Below are 20,832 nucleotides of genomic sequence, written 5' to 3' on the forward strand. Positions count from 1 at the left end.
GCAAATTCAGGCTTCTCTTCAGCCTGCTCACGGCGGCCATCTTGTTTCTACACGGCCTAGTTTGAGCCCAGTCTGGGGAGGGCTGTGACGGCCGCCATTTTCTGTTCGCTTGGGTGGATCCCATCCCTTCTTCACCTCGCCGAGGCGTGTGTTTTGCCACGCCAATGCACCTGCAAGCTTTTGTGTTATCCACCAACACTGGGCAGCCATCTTGTTTCTTTATGCAACACCAGTTGACATCTGTCTAAGGAAGGTGGCCGCTGCTTGGTCTTCGCTCCCCGGGGCAACGTCCCAAGGCTGCTCCAAATCAAATACAGGACTACATGCAGCAGCCATCTTGCCATTATTCTGGGTCAGCCATTTTGTCTCCAGCCAACAGGCTGGTGGGTCCCGTTGCCATGGCTCCGAAGGTACCTCAAGCTTCTAACAGCCTGCTAGGCCTCAGAATTGGGACCCACAGACATTGGGAAGGGATGCCTAGTCTATGCCCCCTCCCCACACACACACACACACACACACACACACAAAGCTGGTTGTGGAAGATGGCGCAACAAGATGGCCACCGGTGCGGTGGCCTGGGCACAACAATGGGAAGGAAAGGGCACTCATGGCTTGGTGGGCTTGGGCACTCTCTCCCCCGCCACCACCTTGCCGGCTGGGTATTTAGCCCCAATAATGGGGTCCCAGCGCAGCTTCCCATCCTTCCACCAGCCCCCGTGGCACAGCTCAGAGAAGGATGGGAAAGTGCTAAAAGAGCGGAGGGGTCAATGAGCTCCTCATGGCCCCACTGGGGCAATAGGGACTTATCCCGGATCAGCCCCACAGGCCCATCCAGCCCGATATCCCGCCTCCTCCCTGCTCCCCCACCCAGATCAGACCCATGGGCCCATCCACCCTGGTGTCCCTGCTACCTAAAACCTCTGGCCCCATTACGCCCCCTCACTGTGCAATATTCCCCTTCCTGACCTCTCAGCTCAGCACATGCCCTGGAGCCTGCGGGTGAGGCGTCCCGGAATCATTCTCCCAGCTGGCACGGCTGCAGCTGCCCTTCCCAATGTAAATAGTTTCAGAGACTCAACTCTCGCCATGGGAAGGGGCCAGGAATTCCTGGGGAAGGGTTTAAAGGCTCATTAATAAAAGGATTGTAGCTGTGTTTAAAGGGGTCTAGCTCTGTTTCTTTGGGGGGGTCTGATTTTTTGTCTGGGTCAGTGGCTGTCTTAACATCCCCGCCCTGCTCTGTTTAAGGAAAATGGTTTTTTTTAGCATCAGTGGGGCCAGATCCCCAGCTTGGTGGGGAACGGGACATGGGGACTTCCCCTTCAGGGGGCATCACTTCTGATCTGGGCCCCCACCACACAGGGCACTGCACGAACCGCCCTGGACTGGGCTCGGAGCCCCAGTCAAGTCAGACACGCTCCCTGCCCTGAGGCACATACTACATAGAGAAGGATGATTACCCCCGACTTTACAGATGGGAAACTGAGGCACAGAGAGGCGCTGAAGCAAGGTCACCCAGCGAGTTAATATCAGGGTTACAAATTGAACCCAGCTGTCTGGGGTCCCAACCCAGCCCCTTTACCACAAGACCTTCAACAGTTCCAAGGCTGGAATGGTCCCTTGGGATCATCCCCTAATGGAGCCCCGATGCAGCTCGAATCAGGGCCCAAATCCAGCTGAGAGGAAGGACTGGGGCAGCCTGGGACCCAGTACCCCTGGGTTCCAACCCTCGCTATGCAGTCCCTCGGGCAAGGGGCGCTCTGTGCGTCAGTTTCCCCACCACCCATTTGGGGATAATAGCCCTGCCCTCCCCCATGGGGGGCAGGGAGGGTGACTAGGATCAGTGTGTTAAAAACTGCAAGGTCCCCAGAGGCCACAGTGATGGGCAAACCAGGACTCTAGCCACTGCCCCGAAACATCAAGGAGGGCTGATGGCAAAGCCAGGCAGGGGGGCGATCTCCCTCGCGTTCGGGCCCCTAGAGAGCATCTCTGTCACCCCACCTGGCCCCGGTTTGGCCCACCTCTGGACCGTGCCGCCCCGCCCGCACACCGGGTACAGGGGCTTGCCGGGAAGCAAGGCAGGAGCTCCGTGAACACCATCCCGTGAGATGAAATTGGCGGCACCGAACACGTCAGAGCCGCTGGCTCCGAGCAGGCGGGTCATACCTGGTGCCCTGATGCCCCAGCACAGGCCTCCAAAAGGAAGCCGTAGCTATCAGCAGGATCAGCCTCATCGTCTCTACCGCTCAGTATCTCCCGATCACGATCACCGTGAGCAACCTCCCGCCTCGCAGAGTATCACAGGCCCTTTCTCCGGAGCAGCCTTGAGGTTTCTGCTCTGCTCGAGGCACGCGAGATAACACCTGATAGACAGATTTCAGGCCCCCGCCCCAGCTTTTTGCAACTGAGTCTGTCCTAGGCCAAGGCAGCGGGGCTTCAGCCTGCAGGTAGAGCGCAGGTTCCCCTCACACCCCAGCTCTGTCGGTGCCCCGCAACGCTGACCCACAGCCCCCTGCTAGCCAAGGCCTGGGCTCCCCCTCTACATACAGCTTTAAAGTCTATCGGGCCAGATCCCCAGCTGATGTAAATTCAGTGCTGTTACAGCCAATTGACCCCAGCTGGGGATCTGGCCCTATTGCCTCAAATGGAGCTATGGCTGATTGACATCTTTATTAATGATCTGGATGGTGGGATGGATTGCACCCTCAGTAAGTTCACGGCTGGCACTAAACTGGGGGAGAAGTAGATAGGCTGGAGGGTTGGGATAGAGTCCAGAGTGACCTAGACAAATGGGAGGATTGGGCCAAAAGAAACCCGATGAGGTTCAACAAGGACAAGTGCAGAGTCCTGCACTTAGGAAAGAAGAATCCCATGCAGCGCTACAGACTAGGGACCGAATGGCTCAGCAGCAGTTCTGCAGAAAAGGACCTGGGAGTTACAGTGGACGAGAAGCTGGATATGAGTCAACAGGGTGCCCTTGTTCCCAAGAAGGCGAACGGCATTTTGGGCTGCATTAGTGGGAGTGTTGCCAGCAGATCAAGGGAAGTGATTGTTCCCCTCTATTCGGCACTGGTGAGGCCACATCTGGAATATTGCGTCCAGTTTTGGGCCCCCCACTACAGAAGGGATGTGGACAAACTGGAGAGTCCAGCGGAGGGCAACGAAAATGATTAGGGGGCTGGAGCACATGACTTACGAGGGGAGGCTGAGGGACCTGGGCTTATTTTGTCTGCAGAAGAGAAGAATGAGGGGGGATTTGGTAGCAGCCTTCAACTACCTGAGGGGGTTCCAAAGAGGATGGAGCTCAGCTGTTTTCAGTGGTGGCAGACAACAGAACGAGGAGCAATGGTCTCAAGTTGCAGTGGGGGAGGTCGAGGTTGGAGATCAGGAAACACTATTTCACTAGGAGGGTGGTGAAGCCCTGGAATGGGTTCCCTAGGGAGGAGGTGGAATCTCCATCCTTTGAGGTGTTTAAGGCCCGGCTTGACAAAGCCCTGGCTGGGATGATTTAGTTGGGGTTGGTCCTGCTTGGAGCAGGGGGTGGGACTAGATGACCTCCTGAGGTCCCCTCCAACCCTGAGATTCTAGGGTTCTATGACCTCAGCTGGGATCTGGCCCCATTGACTCCAATGGAGCTACGGCCGATTGACCCCAGCTGGGGTCTGGCCCTGATTCTGTTCCCCATCAGTGTTTGCCCCTGACGGGCCCCCAGCTCTCAATCTCGGGGTGGGGGCGTGAGCTCCTGGATGCCCTCCAGCAGGGGGGGACTCCTGAAAAACAGGAAACACAGTGTTGAAATCAAAACCCCAGCTCGAGACGTTTGAGAACATGGCCAGATAATTATCTTGCTGAACAAGAACAATCTGCTGCTGAGGCTGCTGCGACTTGGCCTCCCTGCAGCACCCGAGGGGTTAATGCCCTGCTGCTCAAAAGCCAGGAGAATCATTGTTGCTATGGCTGGTGTAGATGGCAGCAGCAGGTGGGATTCCTGTGTTGGCACCAGAGGAGCGCTCAGCCCCAGCATTGTGGATAAGAAAGGGCTGATGGGAAATCTAGCTAGACCAGCAACGTGATCTAGTGAGTAAGGACATAGGGCTGGGAGCTAGGACTCCTGGGTTCTCTCCCTGGCTCTGGGAGGGGAGTGGGGTCTAGCAGTTAGAACAGGGCGGGCAGGGAGCCAGGACTCCTGGGTTCTCTCCCCAGCTCTACCACCAATCTATTGTGTGACCTTGGCCAAGTCTCCTCCCCTCTTGCTGCCTCGGTTTCCCCTTCCAGCCTTTGCCTATTTAGACTGGGCGCTCTCTGGGCAGGGACTGTCTGTGCAGCGCCTGGCACAACAGGGTCCTGAGCTAAGACCAGATCTCTCTTACTGTGAAATATACATCGTGAGCTGCTTGCACAGATGGGGAAACCAAGGCGGGGTGCTGGAAGTAATGTGGGCGGTTTCTCAGAGGGCGTCTGCAGCAGAGCAGGGAACAGAACCCAGGAGTCCGGAGTCCCAGGCGTCTCAGCCACAAGCCCCTGGTGCTACGCGGCCCCAGGAGAGACACAACGACGCAGCATCAATTAAGAAGCTTCGTCAAGGAAAATCCAGGCCAAGGCTACAAGGCGCTGCCAGGCCCAGCCATCGCCGTCAGGAGGCACTTGTGTTGCAGTCAGGCCCCTGCTCAGGATCGGGGCCCCACTGCGCCAGGGCCTGCACAGATGCATTGCAGGAGAAGATCCCTGCCCCAAAACCAGTTGTACCAGTATAGCCATTATCCCCTATGGGGAGCTAAAGGAGTAGCTCCATTTGCTGGCAGCACTAGTGCAGCTGTTATCCACCCTGCGCCCCAGCCTCTAGAGGGGCATGTTGCTGTCCTTTCCCCCCAGCATCCTGGTTCCTCATCCGTCAGAGACCTCTACACCTGCGGAGGACGTAGGAGAGCCAGGATATCCAGCCCCCCAGATCCCCATGACCCCTGCCCCCCCCCACCCAGTCCCCTTCAGGAGACACCAGGCTGGGACTGCCCATGCTGAGCCCTCCCCTCATCCTCCGCACCTGAGATCTCCCGCTCCCAGCCTTGCCTCATGCTGCTCTCCTGGGGAAGGGACCACGCTCCCCCCGAGAAGGGGCTCATCTAATCACTTCCTGCCAGTGCCCCGGCTTTACCCAACTTCCTACCTTCTGCGCAGCCTGCAGAGCCCCAGCACCAGGATTGCAGACAGCGCTGAGAGGAACAAGCCCTGGTCTATCTCCATCCACAGCTCCCTGGCCCATGGCATCCCCCGTCCCCACCAGGAGCTGGGGGCAGGTAAGTCCAAGCCTTGATTTGACAGAGATTGCAGGGAGCCAGCCATGCAGCAGGGACAGCCATCTACCGGCACCAGAGATGGGGAGAGCCCATGTCCCCATCCCTCCCAGCAGCCGAGACAGAGAGAACCCAGAGACCTGCCCCACTGTCCAGCCAAAGAGGGTCCGCAGTGGAACCCAGAGTCCCACTCCCACTCCCCTCCCAGAACCAGAGGGAGAACCCAGGAGTCCTGGCTCCCAGTCCTCCTCATGTAACCATTAGACCCCACTCCCCTCCCAGTGCTGGGAATAGAACCCAGGAGTCCTGAGTCCCGGCCCCACCTTTTCTAACACTGGAGTGGGGGTGTGCGTAGAGGGCAGCAGCCAGGACTCCTGGGTCCCTCACAGCAGGCTGCTACCCCAGCACTGGACACGCCCAGCGGAGTCAGGCCACCAAGCCAGCCTGTGGGTCAGGTGAAGCACGAGGGCACTGGAGCGCACCTGTAACAAGGGCCTCATCATCAAGTGTGGAGGGGTCTGCAGTGGGGTCCTGCGGGGATCGGGTCGTGCCCTGCACTAGTTACCGCTGGGATCGGTGTCCAGGAAGGGAACATCAAACCCTCCCAGCTAACGTCAGCAGAAGGCCCAGAAATGGGGAAATTCCGAGGGGGCCGGGGCAGGGACCAAGAGCACGCGGGCAAACGCCGGGCGGTTTAACACGTCCGCACGTCCCCGCCCACGGCGAGGAACCGCAAATGTCAGCCCGGGGCACTCCCCTGGGGGGCAGCGACTCTGGAACAGATCTGGGGTGATGGCAGAGAGTCGGCTGGACTGGGGCTAACGCCGCCCTGGGCAGTGTAAGCAGGGATCTCGAGGAGCAGGGAGGGGATTTTCCCTCTGGAGCTGACCCGGGGGTGACTCTAGGTCCGGTTCTGGGGTGCACAGTCAGTCGGGGAGGGGTCAGAGCAGAGCCCCGAGGACGATTTGAGGGTTCGAAGCCCTGCCGCAGAGAGAGTGATGCCAGGAGCTCCACCTCGTGTGCTGAGCCCAGGGCAGGCTCCGGGGCACCGTGATCCCCGTCTGTCCGTCCCTACGCGGGGAGCAGAGAGTTGATCAGGGCTGGTCAGTTTTTACCGGGGTGGGGTGGAATTAACCATTGGGACCATGCACCAGGGCCAAGGGGGATTCTCCATCCCCAGCAGATTTTCAGTTCATACTGGGGGTTTTCCTAAAAGAGCAGCTCTGGGGATGGTTTGGGGGGTGGTCTCTGGCCTGGGCTAATGTGGGGTCAGGCTAGACAGCCACAGGGGCCCCTGCTGGCCGGGGATCTGGCAATGACTAAAATCCGGTGAATACCCACCGGGCAGCTAGAGACCAGCCCAGTTGGCTCAGGGGATGAATGGAGCAAGAGGGCTACTGTATAACGGGGTACGGCGGAAGAGCCAGGACTCCTGGGTTCTCTCCCCGGCTTTGGGAGGGAAGTGGGGTCTAGTGGGTTAGAACGAGGTGTGCTGGGAGCCAGGACTCCTGGGTTCCATCCCTGGCTCTGGGAGGGGTGTGGGGTTGAGTGGGTTAGAGCAGGGGGGGATGGGAGCCAGGACTCCTGGGTTCTCTCCGCGGCTCTGCGAGGGGTGTGGGGTCTAGTGGGTTAGAGGCTAGGAGCCAGGACTCTTGGGTTCTCTCCCCAGCTCTGGGAGGGGTGTGGGGTCTAGTGGTTAAAGCTGGGGGGTCTGGGAACCAGGACTCCTGGGTTCTCTCCCCGGCTCTGACTCTCTGTGTAACCTCCAGAGAGTCCTTTCACCTCAGTTTCCTCTAGTACAAGTCGGGGTCGATGCTGCTGAAGCTGGTGGGGAGGAACAGCTGGGACCCCCCCGTAGCCACAGCTCAGGAGGGGCTGCGTGGCTCTCCAAAGGATGGAGCCCTGTAACACAAAGCCGGGGTTGGTACCCCCCCCCAGGGGGGCTGGCTGTGTGTGGTGCAGCAGGCTGGCAGGGAGGGAACACGAGGTTAGCACCTGGGAACAGAAATCCCCTGAGACAAGAGGTCCCGGAGCTGTCTGGGGGGGCAGAATAGCAGGGGCTGCGAGTCGGGAGTGAGGGGCTGTGACGGAGTGTGGGGGAGTCCGGGCCCTGCACCCCTCTTCCTGGGATTCACCGTGACTCTCCGCCAGCCAGTCAAACAGAAGGTTTATTGGACAACAGGAACACAGTCCAAAACAGAGCTTGTGGATACACCCAGGACCCCTCAGTCAAGTCCTTCTGGGGGAGCAGGGAGCTTAGACCCCAGCCCTGGGGTTCCCTGTGTTCCTCCACCCAGCCCCAAACTGAAACTAAACCCCCGCAGCCGGCTCCCTCCTGCAGCCTCTGTCCACATTCCTGGGCAGAGGTGTCACCTCCCCTTCCCCCTCCTGGCTCAGGTGACAGGCTCTCAGGTCTCCCCTCCCCACGGTATGCATCCGATGAAGTGAGCTGTAGCTGACGAAAGCTCATGCTCAAATAAATTGGTCCGTCTCTAAGCTGCCACAAGTCCTCCTTTTCTTTTTGCAAATACAGACTAACACGGCTGCTACTCTGCAACCCATCCCCAATGAAACCCCCCTGCCACATTCCCAGGTCAACACTCCCCCCTCCTCAGGCATCGACAGAGCTTGGCGAGGAGGGGGTTGGGAGAGGAGGGGCTGTGGGTCAGGAGTGATGGGCACTGCAGAGTTGTGGGGGAGACAGCAGGGGCTGCTATTGGGAGTAGGGTCGCCAAATTTCTAATGGCACAAAACGGAACCCACTAGCCCTGTCCCCTGCCCCACGCCCTCCCCGAGGCTCCGCCCCCCTCCCTCGCTCTCACTTTCACTGGGCTCGGGCAGGGGATTGTGCTGCGGGCTCCAGCTGGGGGTGTGGGCTCTAGGATGGGGCGGGGATGAGGGGTTTGGGGTCCAGGAGGGGGCTCTGGGACAGAGGGAGGGAGTGCAGGGTGCGGGCCCTGGGAGGGACTTTGGGTGAGGGAGGAGGTGCGGGATCCAGCAGGGAGTGCAGGGTGCCGGCCCTGGGAGGGAGTTTGGGTGCAGGAGGGGGCTCAGGGCTGGGGGTGGGGTGCAGGAGGGGGGTGCAGGTTCCAGGAGGGAGTTTGGGTGTGGGCTCCAAGAGGGGGCTCAGGGCTGGGGCAGGAGGATGGGGTGCAGGGAGGGGGGAGGGGTGCAAGCTCTGGGAGGGAGTTTGGGTATGGAAGGGGCCTCAGGGCTGGGGGTGGGGTGCGGGTTCCAGGAAGGAGTTAGGGTGCGGGAGGGTTCCGATTTGGGGCAGGAGTTCGGGGTGCAGGCTCCGGCCAGGGGGCGCTTACTTCAGGCAGTTCCAAGCCGGCAGCGCAGTGGGGCTAAGCCAGGCTCCCTGCCTGCCCTGGCTTCACGCTGCTCCCGGAAGAGGCCGCCATGTCCGGCTCATAGGCGCAGGGGCGGCCAGGCAGCTCTGTGCGGTGCGCACTGCCCACACCCACAGGTACCGCCCCCGCAGCTCCCATTGGCCGCTGTTCCCGGCCAATGGGAGCTGCAGAGCCGGCACTCAGGGGCGGGGGCCGCACACGGAGCCCCCCTGGCAGCCCTACACCTAGGAGCCGGATATGGAGGTCACTTCCAGGAGCCGTGCAGCGCCAGGGCAGGCAGGGAGCCTGGCTTAGCCCCACCACGCCGCCAACCGGACTTTTAACGGCCCAGTCGGCGGTGCTGACCGGAGCCGCCAGGGTCCCTTTTCGACCAGGCGTTACAGTCGAAAACCGGACGCCTGGCAACCCTAGTTGGGAGTGAGGGGCACCGGCCAGGCCACGTGCTAAAGCCGTCACCTCTCCCCAGGTTTCCGGCAACGCCACCCCACCCGTGGCCAACATCAGCTCCACACACACCTCCAACGTCCTCAACCAGCTCTCGGTGGCCATCTTCGTGGTCTCCACCCTGCTGGGCCTGGTGGGCAACGGCCTGGTGGTCTGGGTCACCACCTTCCGCATGCGCCGGACGGTCAACTCGATCTGGTTCCTGAGCCTGGCGCTGGCCGACCTGCTCTACTCCCTGCTGCTGCCCTTCTACGCCGCCAAGACCGCCGCGGGCAATCACTGGGCCTTCGGCAACTTCCTCTGCAAAGCTGTCAACTCCCTCCTCTTCCTCAGCATGTTCGCCAGCGTCTTCCAGCTGACGCTCATCTCGGCCGATCGCTGCCTGCTGGTGGCCCGGCCCATCTGGGCCCAGCGGCTCCGCACGCCACGCTGGGCCTGGGGGCTGGCCGGCGGGGCCTGGCTGCTGGCCGGGGCTTTCTCGGTCCCCTACCTGGTCTTCCGGCAGGTGAGCTGCCAGGCCGGGCGCTGCAGATGCATCAACAATTTCGGGGAGGGGGCGACGGGGGTGGCGCGGAAGCAGGCCCTGATCGTGGCGCGGTTCGTGGCCGGCTTCCTGGCGCCGCTGCTGGTCATCACGGCCTGCCACACGGTCGTGGCGCTGCGGGCCGGGCACCGGGGCCGCCGGCCCTGCCGCACGGCCAAGGTGGTGGCCGCCGTGGTGTTGAGCTTCTTCCTCTGCTGGCTGCCCTACCACGTCTTCAACTTCCTGCATGGCTCGCCCCGCAACCGGGCGGCCATCCGGGTGGGCGCCTCCCTGGCCTTCAGCCTCACCTGCCTGGGCTGCTTCCTCAACCCCCTGCTCTACGCCTTCCTGGGCCGCCGCTTCCAGGAGGGGCTGCGGGGCAGCAGCCGCGCCCGCTGGCTGGAGGCCGCCCTGGCCGAGGACTCGCTGGGCTGCGGCAGCGGGCGCCGACGCAACCGCTCGCTGGGCTCCACCACCTCCTCCGAGCTCCGGGTGGCGCAGCCGTGACGGGGCGGGGGGCGGGGAGGCGTGGGGGCGGGGGGCAGCTGTGGGAGGGCTCCGAGCAAGACGTGCCTGGAGGCCGTGGGCCGCACCGGAGCAGTGCATGCTGGGAGGCCATGGGCCGCGCCGGAGCAGTGCATGCTGGGAGCCCTGGGCCGCGCCGGAGCAGTGCATGCTGGGAGTCCGTGGGCCACGCCGGAGCAGTGCATGCTGGGAGCCCAGGGTTGTGCCGGAGCAGTGCATGCTGGGAGGCCGTGGGCCGCGCCGGACCAGTGCATGCTGGGAGCCCAGGGTTGTGCCGGAGCAGTGCATGCTGGGAGGCCATGGGCCACGCCGTAGCAGTGCATGCTGGGAGCCCTGGGCCGTGCCGGAGCAGTGCATGCTGGGAGGCCGTGGGCCGCGCCGGAGCAGTGCATGCTGGGAACTCTTTCCCTCATTGGCCACACCGGAGCAATAATGGGCCACGCCCCTTTCCCACGCTGCAGGAACTCGGTGGTGCTCACTGGCCGCCGCCCCCACAGGGTGGGCGGGGCTGTTACAAGGCTGTGGCCGTGGCGGTTGCCGTGGATACCACCCCCTGGCCACCATTTTGGGGCCTGATTTTCAGACCGCGGCGGAGTGATTCCTAAAGCCAGGCTCTCTTTATACGGACGGCTCAGATCTACTTTTGTGACGTCGACCACCCCATTGGTTGGTGTATCGTTCCACCGATTAAGGCAGTCCATCCCAAAAAAAAGAACTCTGGAAATCCAGCCCCCTTTATACAGGAGCCGGCTCTACTTTCAAGGGACACCAACTGAGCATCCTTCCGCCACCAAAGGAGTCCCTCAAAACATAGGTCTCAAAACTGGACCCTTTTTATACAGGAGCCGGATCTACTTTCAGTATATGCTGATTGTGTGTCCTTCTGCCAAAAAAAATAGTCCCTCAAAAAAAAATAGCAGAAAACCAGACCCTTTTCGTACAGAATCCCTGTGACGTTCCTCCATAACTTGTGCGTGTGTCCTTCCGCCAAACAATAAAAGGTGAAATAGCCCCTTAAAAATCTTAAAATAAAGCTCCATCTTATGCAGGTACCGGGACTACTTCCTTTGTCATCGTCTCGCGCTCTGTTTTGTGGCCTTCCACCACAAAATATAGTCCCTGAAACACCCATGGGAAAGCTGCGCCCTTTAAATACAAGGGCTGGGTCTTATTACGCCCCCTGTCTGTCTTCTTCCACTCAAAAGAAGTAGTCCACCCCACAAGTAGAGGGCGTCTCCTTGTCTCCTTTGTATCCTGTCCCGGACAGATGAACGCCAGCAAAAATAGCCCCTCCAATAAGCATCCTGAGAGGCCTGCTCTGTGATACAGGCCAGAACTCTGCCGCCCTCCCCCTGAGCTGTGTATCCTCCGCCGTCCCGGCAATAGCCTCTCCCAAGAAACAGTGAAAAAAGCTGCCAAAGTGGCTTGGGTTTCTATGAAAGACCAAAGGCAGAGGGTGTGACTTTAGCCCTGGGGGGGCTGCGCCTGGATGGAACAGCCAGTGGGGTAGAGCTCTGCAAGCCCTGCCCCTGGGCGGAGTCATGCCGCTTAGTGGGCAGGGCTTGGTAAGCCCCTCCCATGGGCGGCGCCATGTCTTTTAGTGGGTGGGGCTGTGGCTCTGGCCCTCCCAGTTGCCACCTGGGGTGTTTGTTACAGAGAAAGGAACGGGTGAGACTTGTCCACGGCCACATGGTGAATCAGTGAGACAGCTGGGAATTGAACCCAGGAGTCCTGGTTCCCTGCCTCCCTGCTCTAACCACTAGACCCCACACCCCTCACAGAATTGAGGATAGAACCCAGGCATCCTGGCTCCCAGCGTCCCGCTCTCACCCACTAGACCCCACTCCCCTCCCAGAGCCGGGGAGAGAACCCAGGAGTCCTGGCTGCCAGCCTGCCGCTGCTCTAACCCACTAGACCCCACTTCCCTCACAGAGCAGGGGGAGAACCCAGGTATCCTGGCTGCCAGCCCTGCTGCTCTCACCCACTAGATCCCACTCCCCTCCCAGAGCCGGGGAGAGAACCCAGGAGTCCTGGCTGCCAGCCTGTCGCTGCTCTAACCCACTAGACCCCACTCCCCTCCCAAAGCCGGGGAGAGAACCCAGGAGTCCTGGCTCCCAGCCCACCTCGCTCTTACCCACTAAACCCCACTCCCCTCCCAGAGCCGGGGAGAGAACCCAGGAGTCCTGGCTGCCAGCCTGTCACTGCTCTAACCCACTAGACCCCACTCCCCTCCCAAAGCCGGGGAGAGAACCCAGGAGTCCTGGCTCCCAGCCCACCTCGCTCTTACCCACTAAACCCCACTCCCCTCCCAAAGCCGGGGAGAGAATGCAGGAGTCCTGGCTCCCAGCCCACCTCGCTCTTACCCACTAGACCCCACTCCCCTCCCAGAGCAGGGGGAGAACCCAGGAGTCCTGGCTGCCAGCCCCACTGCTCTCACCCCCTAGACCCCACTCCCCGCCCAGGGCTGGCAAAGGGAGCCAGGGGTGTCTTTCCCCGGGCATGGCGGGCGGCCGGGGCTCCAACCTGGCTCGCAGCAGGAGGAAGACGATACCTCCAGTTCCAGATCTGGAAAGGGGAAGCTGAGGCCCCTGCTCTGGGGCCAGGGGAGTTTTTCACCAGTGGATGAAGCAACCCGGCTTCCCATCCTACCGGTCGGGGAGGAAGCGAAAGCCCAGGGCAGAGGTGGGCGAGGGGTGGCAGAGCACCCACCAGCAGCCCCACGGATCAGCCCCTCCCCCTCCCTCCCAGGCCAGCACCTCCCACCCACCGTGATCACCTGGGAGGGGAGGGAGAGGAGCGGGGGCAGGAAGAGATGGGGGAGGGGGCGGAATGGGGCAGGAGTGGGGGCTTGGGGGAAGGGGTGGAGTGGGAGCAGAGCGAGGGTGGGAAGAGGTGGGGTGGCGGCTTGGCGGAAGGGGTGCAGTGGGGGCAGGGTCTGGGGCGGAGCAGGGGTGGTAAGAGGTGGGGTGCAGGGTTGGGGGAAGGGGTGCAGTGGGAGCAGAGCGGGGGTGGGAAGAGGTGGGGTGGGGGGTTGGGGGAAGGGGTGCAGTGGAAGCAGAGCGGGGGTGGGAAGAGGTGGGGTGTGGGGTTGGGGGAAGGGGTGCAGTGGGAGCAGAGCGGGGGTGGGAAGAGGTGGGGTTGGGGGAAGGGGTGCAGTGGGGCAGGGCCTAGGGCAGAGCGGGGGTCGAGCCCCCCCATGGATGGCTGGGCGCTGACAAGACGCCCACCAAAGGCAACACCCCCGCCAAGTCCAGCCCAGCACCCTAAGGCCTTGCCATGCAAGGTGGAGCAGAGCATGCTGGGAACTCTTGCCCCCCGCCCCCCTTGGCCATGGTGCAGCTGTGCATGCTGGGAGCTGCCTGACACCTCGCTTGGCTGCTCTGCCGCAGTGCATTGTGGGACTCCTCCCCCGCCCCAGTTGCTCACGCCTGGCTCCTAAGCGAGCCCTGCCCCATGTCCCCACCCGCTCCTCCCGGACACCTGGGTTCTCCCCTGCCGGCCCTGCCACGACCCCACCGCTCCCGCCCCGACGGCCCCCCGCCCCCGCCCCCACGCTGGCGGCCGCAGGTGGTGTCCCCCCCCCCCAGCCCACTTCTCCTTTTCAGCGCATCACTGCCCCAGCGCGTCCGCTCTGGCTGGGGCCCAACCCCGGGGGGCGGGGGGCGGGGGCGGGGGGCGGGGGGCGGTCTGGCAGCCGCCGGGTTCCCGGAAAACAAGCTCAGGGCCAGACACAAGCGCACGGGGCCGGCGGGCGCTGCCTCCCCAGGTAACGGGGTGGGGGGCCCCCCCAGCCCCTGTCGCGGCCGGACCGGGAACAGGGGCAGGGGCCGGGTGGGGGGGTAATAGACTATCTCTGTGCGTGGGGGGGGCCGGGGGGTGCACACGTTGTGTGTCAGCTGTGTGTGCGTTATAACCATCGCTCCCTGTGTGTGTGTCTGCAGGCACGCGTTGTGTGTCGGTCGTGGCTGTGTGTGTTATAACACTGGGTCTGTGCGTGCCCACGTTGTGTGTCGGTCGTGGCTGTGTGTGTGTTATGACACGGGGTCTGTGCGTGCCCACGTTGTGTGTCGGTCGTGGCTGTGTGTGTGTTATGACACTAGGTCTGTGCGTGCCCACGTTGTGTGTCGGTCGTGGCTGTGTGTGTTATAACACGGGGTCTGTGCGTGCCCACGTTGTGTGTCGGTCGTGGCTGTGTGTGTTATAACACTGGGTCTCTGCGTGCCCACGTTGTGTGTCGGTCGTGGCTGTGTGTGTGTTATAACACTGGGTCTCTGCGTGCCCACGTTGTGTGTCGGTCGTTGCTGTGTGTGTGTTATAACACGGGGTCTGTGCGTGCCCACGTTGTGTGTCGGTCGTGGCTGTGTGTGTGTTATAACACGGGGTCTGTGCGTGCCCACGTTGTGTGTCGGTCGTGGCTGTGTGTGTGTTATAACACGGGGTCTGTGCGTGCCCACGTTGTGTGTCGGTCGTGGCTGTGTGTGTTATAACACTGGGTCTGTGCGTGCCCACGTTGTGTGTTGGTTGTGGCTGTGTGTGTTATAACACTAGGTCTGTGCGTGCCCACGTTGTGTGTCGGTCGTGGCTGTGTGTGTTATAACACTGGGTCTGTGCGTGCCCACGTTGTGTGTCGGTCGTGGCTGTGTGTGTGTTATAACACTGGGTCTGTGCGTGCCCACGTTGTGTGTCGGTCGTGGCTGTGTGTGTGTTATAACACTGGGTCTGTGCGTGCCCACGTTGTGTGTCGGTCGTGGCTGTGTGTGTGTTATAACACTAGGTCTGTGCGTGCACACGTGTTGTGTGTCGGTCGTGGCTGTGTGTGTTATGACACTGGGTCTGTGCGTGCCCATGTTGTGTGTCGGTCGTGGCTGTGTGTGTTATAACACGGGGTCTGTGCGTGCCCACGTTGTGTGTCGGTCGTGGCTGTGTGTGTTATAACACGGGGTCTCTGCGTGCCCACGTTGTGTGTTGGTCGTGGCTGTGTGTGTGTTATGACACGGGGTCTGTGCGTGCCCACGTTGTGTGTTGGTCGTGGCTGTGTGTGTTATGACACTCCGGGTCTGTGCGTGCCCACGTTGTGTGTCGGTCGTGGCTGTGTGTGTTATGACACGGGGTCTGTGCGTGCCCACGTTGTGTGTCGGTCGTGGCTGTGTGTGTTATAACACGGGGTCTCTGCGTGCCCACGTTGTGTGTCGGTCGTGGCTGTGTGTGTGTTATAACACTAGGTCTGTGCGTGCCCACGTTGTGTGTCGGTCGTGGCTGTGTGTGTTATAACACGGGGTCTGTGTGTGCCCACGTTGTGTGTCGGTCGTGGCTGTGTGTGTGTTATGACACTCCGGGTCTGTGCGTGCCCACGTTGTGTGTCGGTCGTGGCTGTGTGTGTTATGACACGGGGTCTGTGCGTGCCCACGTTGTGTGTCGGTCGTGGCTGTGTGTGTTATAACACGGGGTCTCTGCGTGCCCACGTTGTGTGTCGGTCGTGGCTGTGTGTGTGTTATAACACTAGGTCTGTGCGTGCCCACGTTGTGTGTCGGTCGTGGCTGTGTGTGTTATAACACGGGGTCTGTGCGTGCCCACGTTGTGTGTCGGTCGTGGCTGTGTGTGTGTTATAACACTAGGTCTGTGCGTGCCCACGTTGTGTGTCGGTCGTGGCTGTGTGTGTTATGACACGGGGTCTGTGCGTGCCCACGTTGTGTGTCGGTCGTGGCTGTGTGTGTTATAACACGGGGTCTCTGCGTGCCCACGTTGTGTGTCGGTCGTGGCTGTGTGTGTGTTATGACACGGGGTCTGTGTGTGCCCACGTTGTGTGTCGGTCGTGGCTGTGTGTGTTATGACACGGGGTCTGTGCGTGCCCACGTTGTGTGTCGGTCGTGGCTGTGTGTGTGTTATAACACTAGGTCTGTGCGTGCCCACGTTGTGTGTCGGTCGTGGCTGTGTGTGCGTTATAACACGGGGTCTGTGCGTGCCCACGTTGTGTGTCGGTCGTGGCTGTGTGTGCCTTATAACACGGGGTCTGTGCGTGCCCACGTTGTGTGTCAGTCGTGGCTGTGTGTGTGTTATGACACGGGGTCTGTGCGTGCCCACGTTGTGTGTCGGTCATGGCTGTGTGTGTGTTCTAACACGGGGTCTGTGCGTGCCCACGTTGTGTGTCGGTCGTGGCTGTGTGTGTGTTATGACACGGGGTCTGTGCGTGCCCACGTTGTGTGTCGGTCGTGGCTGTGTGTGTGTTATAACACGGGGTCTGTGCGTGCCCACGTTGTGTGTCGGTCGTGGCTGTGTGTGTGTTATAATACGGGGTCTGTGCGTGCCCACGTTGTGTGTCGGTCGTGGCTGTGTGTGCGTTATAACACGGGGTCTGTGCGTGCCCACGTTGTGTGTCGGTCGTGGCTGTCTGTGTGTTATAACACGGGGTCTGTGCGTGCCCACGTTGTGTGTCGGTCGTGGCTGTGTGTGTTCTAACACGGGGTCTGTGTGTGCCCATGTTGTGTGTCGGTCGTGGCTGTGTGTGTGTTCTAACACGGGGTCTGTGCGTGCCCACGTTGTGTGTCGGTCGTGGCTGTGTGTGTTATAACACGGGGTCTGTGCGTGCCCACGTTGTGTGTCGGTCGTGGCTGTGTGTGTTATAACACTGGGTCTCTGCGTGCCCACGTTGTGTGTCGGTCGTGGCTGTGTGTGTGTTATAACACTAGGTCTGTGCGTGCCCACGTTGTGTGTCGGTCGTGGCTGTGTGTGTGTTCTAACACGGGGTCTGTGCGTGCCCACGTTGTGTGTCGGTCGTGGCTGTGTGTGTGTTATGACACGGGGTCTGTGCGTGCCCACGTTGTGTGTCGGTCGTGGCTGTGTGTGTTATAACACTGGGTCTCTGCGTGCCCACGTTGTGTGTCGGTCGTGGCTGTGTGTGTGTTATAACACTAGGTCTGTGCGTGCCCACGTTGTGTGTCGGTCGTGGCTGTGTGTGTGTTATAACACTGGGTCTGTGCGTGCCCACGTTGTGTGTCGGTCGTGGCTGTGTGTGTTCTAACACGGGGTCTGTGTGTGCCCACGTTGTGTGTCGGTCGTGGCTGTGTGTGTGTTATGACACGGGGTCTGTGCGTGCCCACGTTGTGTGTCGGTCGTGGCTGTGTGTGTGTTATAACACGGGGTCTGTGCGTGCCCACGTTGTGTGTCGGTCGTGGCTGTGTGTGCGTTATAACACGGGGTCTGTGCGTGCCCACGTTGTGTGTCGGTCGTGCCATGGCATGTGAATTTAACACCCTAGCTCCGTGCGCGTGTGTCTGCCCTGCGGCCGGACCCGGACTGCCCCATCGGGGTCAGACCGACCCAGGCCAGGCAGCAGGCGAGCCAGGGGCTGCGGGGGGGGGGAAGGTGCCCCCGACTCGTGGCTCGTTTTCAGCAGGGGCTGGAGCGAAGCGAGGGTGTGTCCGTCTGTCCCGCAGTGTAGACAGACCGGTGGGGGGAGGGGGGGGTCTGTGGCTCTGTTGTGCCGTTCGGGGGGGGTCCGAGGATGCTCCATGTGCGAGCTGGGAGGGGGCTGTGGGGGAGGGGGGCTGAGATTTGTCTTGGTTGTTCTGTGCCGGTGGTTGGGCTCTGGTAGCTTTTGGGGGGTGGGGGCGAGTCTGGGCCATGGCCCTGTCCTGGATAAGTGGGAGGGCTGGGTCTGCCCTGCATAGAACCCAGGAGTCCTGGCTCCGAGCCCCCACTCCTCTCTCCGAGCCAGGGGGAGAACCCAGGCGTCCTAGAAGCCCTGCACAGGGTTATTTCCCCCTTTTTCCTGGTTGAGAGGCACCACCGCCGGGGGGAGCAGCGATGAAAACCAGGTGTGGAAGTTGGCCTCTCTCCGCCCACAGTCCGGACACCGGGCAAGGAGCCAGATGTACGCCCCCGCCCCCCAGGCAGCGATCGTGCCCCCAATAGCTACCACCGCTCCCGGGGCCCTTAGCTGGGAGCCCAGAGACGGACAAAGGGCTCAGCCCCGCAGCACCTGGGGAAGACCCGGGTTGAGCCTGGCCATGCAAATAAACCCAGCCCCACCTCCCCAGAGGGTTGCTGTGAACCCTTCCCTGGCTAGGGGTTGCCACCCCCAGGGCAGGGACTGGCTGGCTCAGTGGGGCAGGGAACGGGACACGGGACCTTTCCCCTCTCGGGGGCACTAGCCCCGATCCGGCCCCTGGGCAGGGACTGGCCACTCAGTGGGGCAGGGAACGGGACACGGGACCTTTCCCCTCTCGGGGGCACTAGCCCCGATCCGGCCCTAGGGTGGGAGACTGGCTGACTCAGCGGGGCAGGGAATAGGACATGGGGCCTTTCCCCTCTCGGGGGCACCGGTGCTGGTCCGGCCCCAGGGCGGGGGACTGGCAGGCTCTGGGAACGGGCCTCCCCTCACTCTCAGTGTCTCTCTCTGTCTCAGGTCCTGGCATGGAGGCCAACGTCTCCGGTCTCTGGCTGACCAGCCCTGGTCCTTCCCCTGTCAAGGCCAAGGCTGACCTGAGCGCCGTGATGGACCGAGTCCAGGTCATCTTCTACACCGTGGTCTGTGTGGGGGGCTCGCTGGGCAACGGGCTGGTGATCTGGCTCACTGCCTGCCGGGCCGGCCGCTCCATCAACTGCGTCTGGTTCCTCAACCTGGCGGTGGCCGACTTCATCTTCTCGGTCACCCGAGTGGTGCCCCTGGCGAAGAACGCCTTCTACCGCGGGCACTGGCCCTTCGGCGTCTTCCTGTGCCGGGCCACCAGCTTCACCAAGTACCTCAACATGTTCTGCAGCCTCTTCCTCTTGGCGGCCATCAGCCTGGACCGACTGGCGGCCGTGGCCTTCCCGGTGTGGTCCAGGAACCGCCGGGGGCCCCGCCTGGCGTGGGCGGCCGCTGCTGGGGCCTGGGGGGCGGCCACCGCGGCCAGCCTGCCCTTCTACCTCTACCGCAACCTGGTGCCGGAGGGGAAGGCCAGTGGCCTCAAGTGCTCCTTGACGCTGGGAGAAGGGCCCAAGCTGACGCTGTATCTCCTCCGGCTGCTCTGCGGCTTCCTGGCCCCCTTCGCCATCATCCTGGCCTGCTACGGGGCCCTGGCGGCCATGCTGAGGGGGCGCCCGGCCACCGTCCGCTCCAGGAAGCCCTTCAAGGTCATGGCGGCCATCGTGGTGACCTTCTTCCTCTGCTGGGCCCCCTACCACCTCTTCCTCCTCCTCAAGCTGGCAGGCGTCAAGGGCCAGGCCATGGCCGTGGGGCTGCCGCTCGCCTCCTCCCTGGCCTATCTCAACAGCTGCGCCAACCCCGTCCTCTACTTCTTCATGGGGCTGGACTTCCGCCGGGCGCTGGGCCGCACCACCTTGGCCGGGGCCTTCCGCCGGGCCCTGCTGGAGGACGCGGGCTACTCCGCCGGGTCCCACAGCCGCAGGAAGCAGGCAGCCTCCTCCGTGGACGGGCTGGCCCAGAGCTCGGTGGCCCCCAACCTGGCTTGAGAGACCCCGAACTTATCCAGAACAGGGAGCAGGGCCTGTGGGGCCGAGGGAGGCAGGGACTGAGTGAGGGGGGTGCCCCTGGCATGGACTGCAGTGGCGAAGAAAGCAGCCCAAAGGCAGATGCCAAAGAAGCCTCGCAGCCATCCCACTGTAGACACCAATGTGCTTCTTGCTGACCGGAGACCTGTGGGTGTCCCCAGAGCGGGGACAGCAGCAAAGAGGGCTACACGCAGCCCTACACACACACAAACACACACTCACAGCACCCCCTCCCCCAGCCTTTATCCATCCCACTACCCCCACCAACGTGAGTGCCGCTGTCCTTGAACCAGACTCCTCCATCCACCCCCAAAGCACTTGGAGGAAGAGCTCCACAAACACAGCCTCTGCCCACCCCCAACACACACACGTGCACACAGCCCCTCCCGCACCCAGCCATGAGGTATCCCACCGGCCCCACCAATGTGCTTCCCTGTCCTGGAGAGACTTGCCTGTGGGGCTGCAGAACAAACAGCAGCTTGGATAGCGGCTAAGAGCCCACTGCCTGCCCAGAGCTCAACCCTCCCTTTCCACCCCCCACTGCTCCCCGCACACACACACAGATCCACCCCATCCATCCCACCTCCCCCACCACTGTGCCTGATTCTCTTATGGCCTGGCCCCTCCCACATCCCTCCAGGGCGGGAGGCCACCAAGCCCTGCCCTGGTGGAGCGGGGGGGCCCAGTCAGGCCAGGAGGTCCCAGTGGCAGCTTGGGTCTGAGTCCCCACAAATTCATGCCATGGATCATCCCATTAAAACAACAGCTTCTCCTTGAACGTCTCTGGCCTGTTCGCTGCACGTGAGCCCAGCCCCGACATGGGGGAGGGAGCCTGGCACCCAGTGCCCCCCAGCGCAGGCCTGGGAGACAAAGGGCTCCTTGTGACGAGGTGCTGTTGGCATAGGAGAGGTTGTGGTTACAGTAGGGGTGAGGAGGCTGGGAGCCAGGACTCCTGGGTTCACTCCCCGGCTAGAGCCGGGGGTCTGGGAGCCAGGACTCCTGGGTTCGCTCCTCAGCTTTGGGAGGCCCCGCCAATCCTTGTGTGCCTGAGACATCCACAGTCTGGGGGTCAGAGCTGCCAGCCACAAACCTCCCAGTCTATCACCTGCCTGCTTGCTGCTTTGTGATCCACCCGGGGCACCAGCAGAGCTGTGGGGCTGCAGGGGGGGAAGGAAGCCCAGGGGGCTGGGGGTCGGGAGTGAGGGGC

General features: G+C 62.1%; 1 protein-coding gene and 1 pseudogene across 1 annotated transcript; both read left to right on the plus strand.

Annotated features, from left to right (window-relative positions):
• Positions 1–5,190: 5,190 nt before the first annotated feature.
• LOC144279842 (chemerin-like receptor 1) lies at positions 5,191–10,115 on the plus strand. Its single transcript, XM_077841526.1, has 2 exons — positions 5,191–5,291; positions 9,108–10,115. The coding sequence occupies exons 1-2, from the start codon at positions 5,256–5,258 to the stop codon at positions 10,113–10,115; spliced, it is 1,044 nt and encodes a 347-aa protein (XP_077697652.1). The 5' UTR covers positions 5,191–5,255.
• An 8,430-nt stretch (positions 10,116–18,545) lies between these two features.
• LOC144279821 (chemerin-like receptor 1 pseudogene) lies at positions 18,546–20,346 on the plus strand (annotated as a pseudogene).
• The last annotated feature ends 486 nt before the right edge of the window (positions 20,347–20,832 follow it).

This window comes from Eretmochelys imbricata, chromosome 24, assembly GCF_965152235.1.
Source record: "Eretmochelys imbricata isolate rEreImb1 chromosome 24, rEreImb1.hap1, whole genome shotgun sequence".
NCBI classification, from domain to species: Eukaryota; Metazoa; Chordata; order Testudines; family Cheloniidae; genus Eretmochelys; species Eretmochelys imbricata.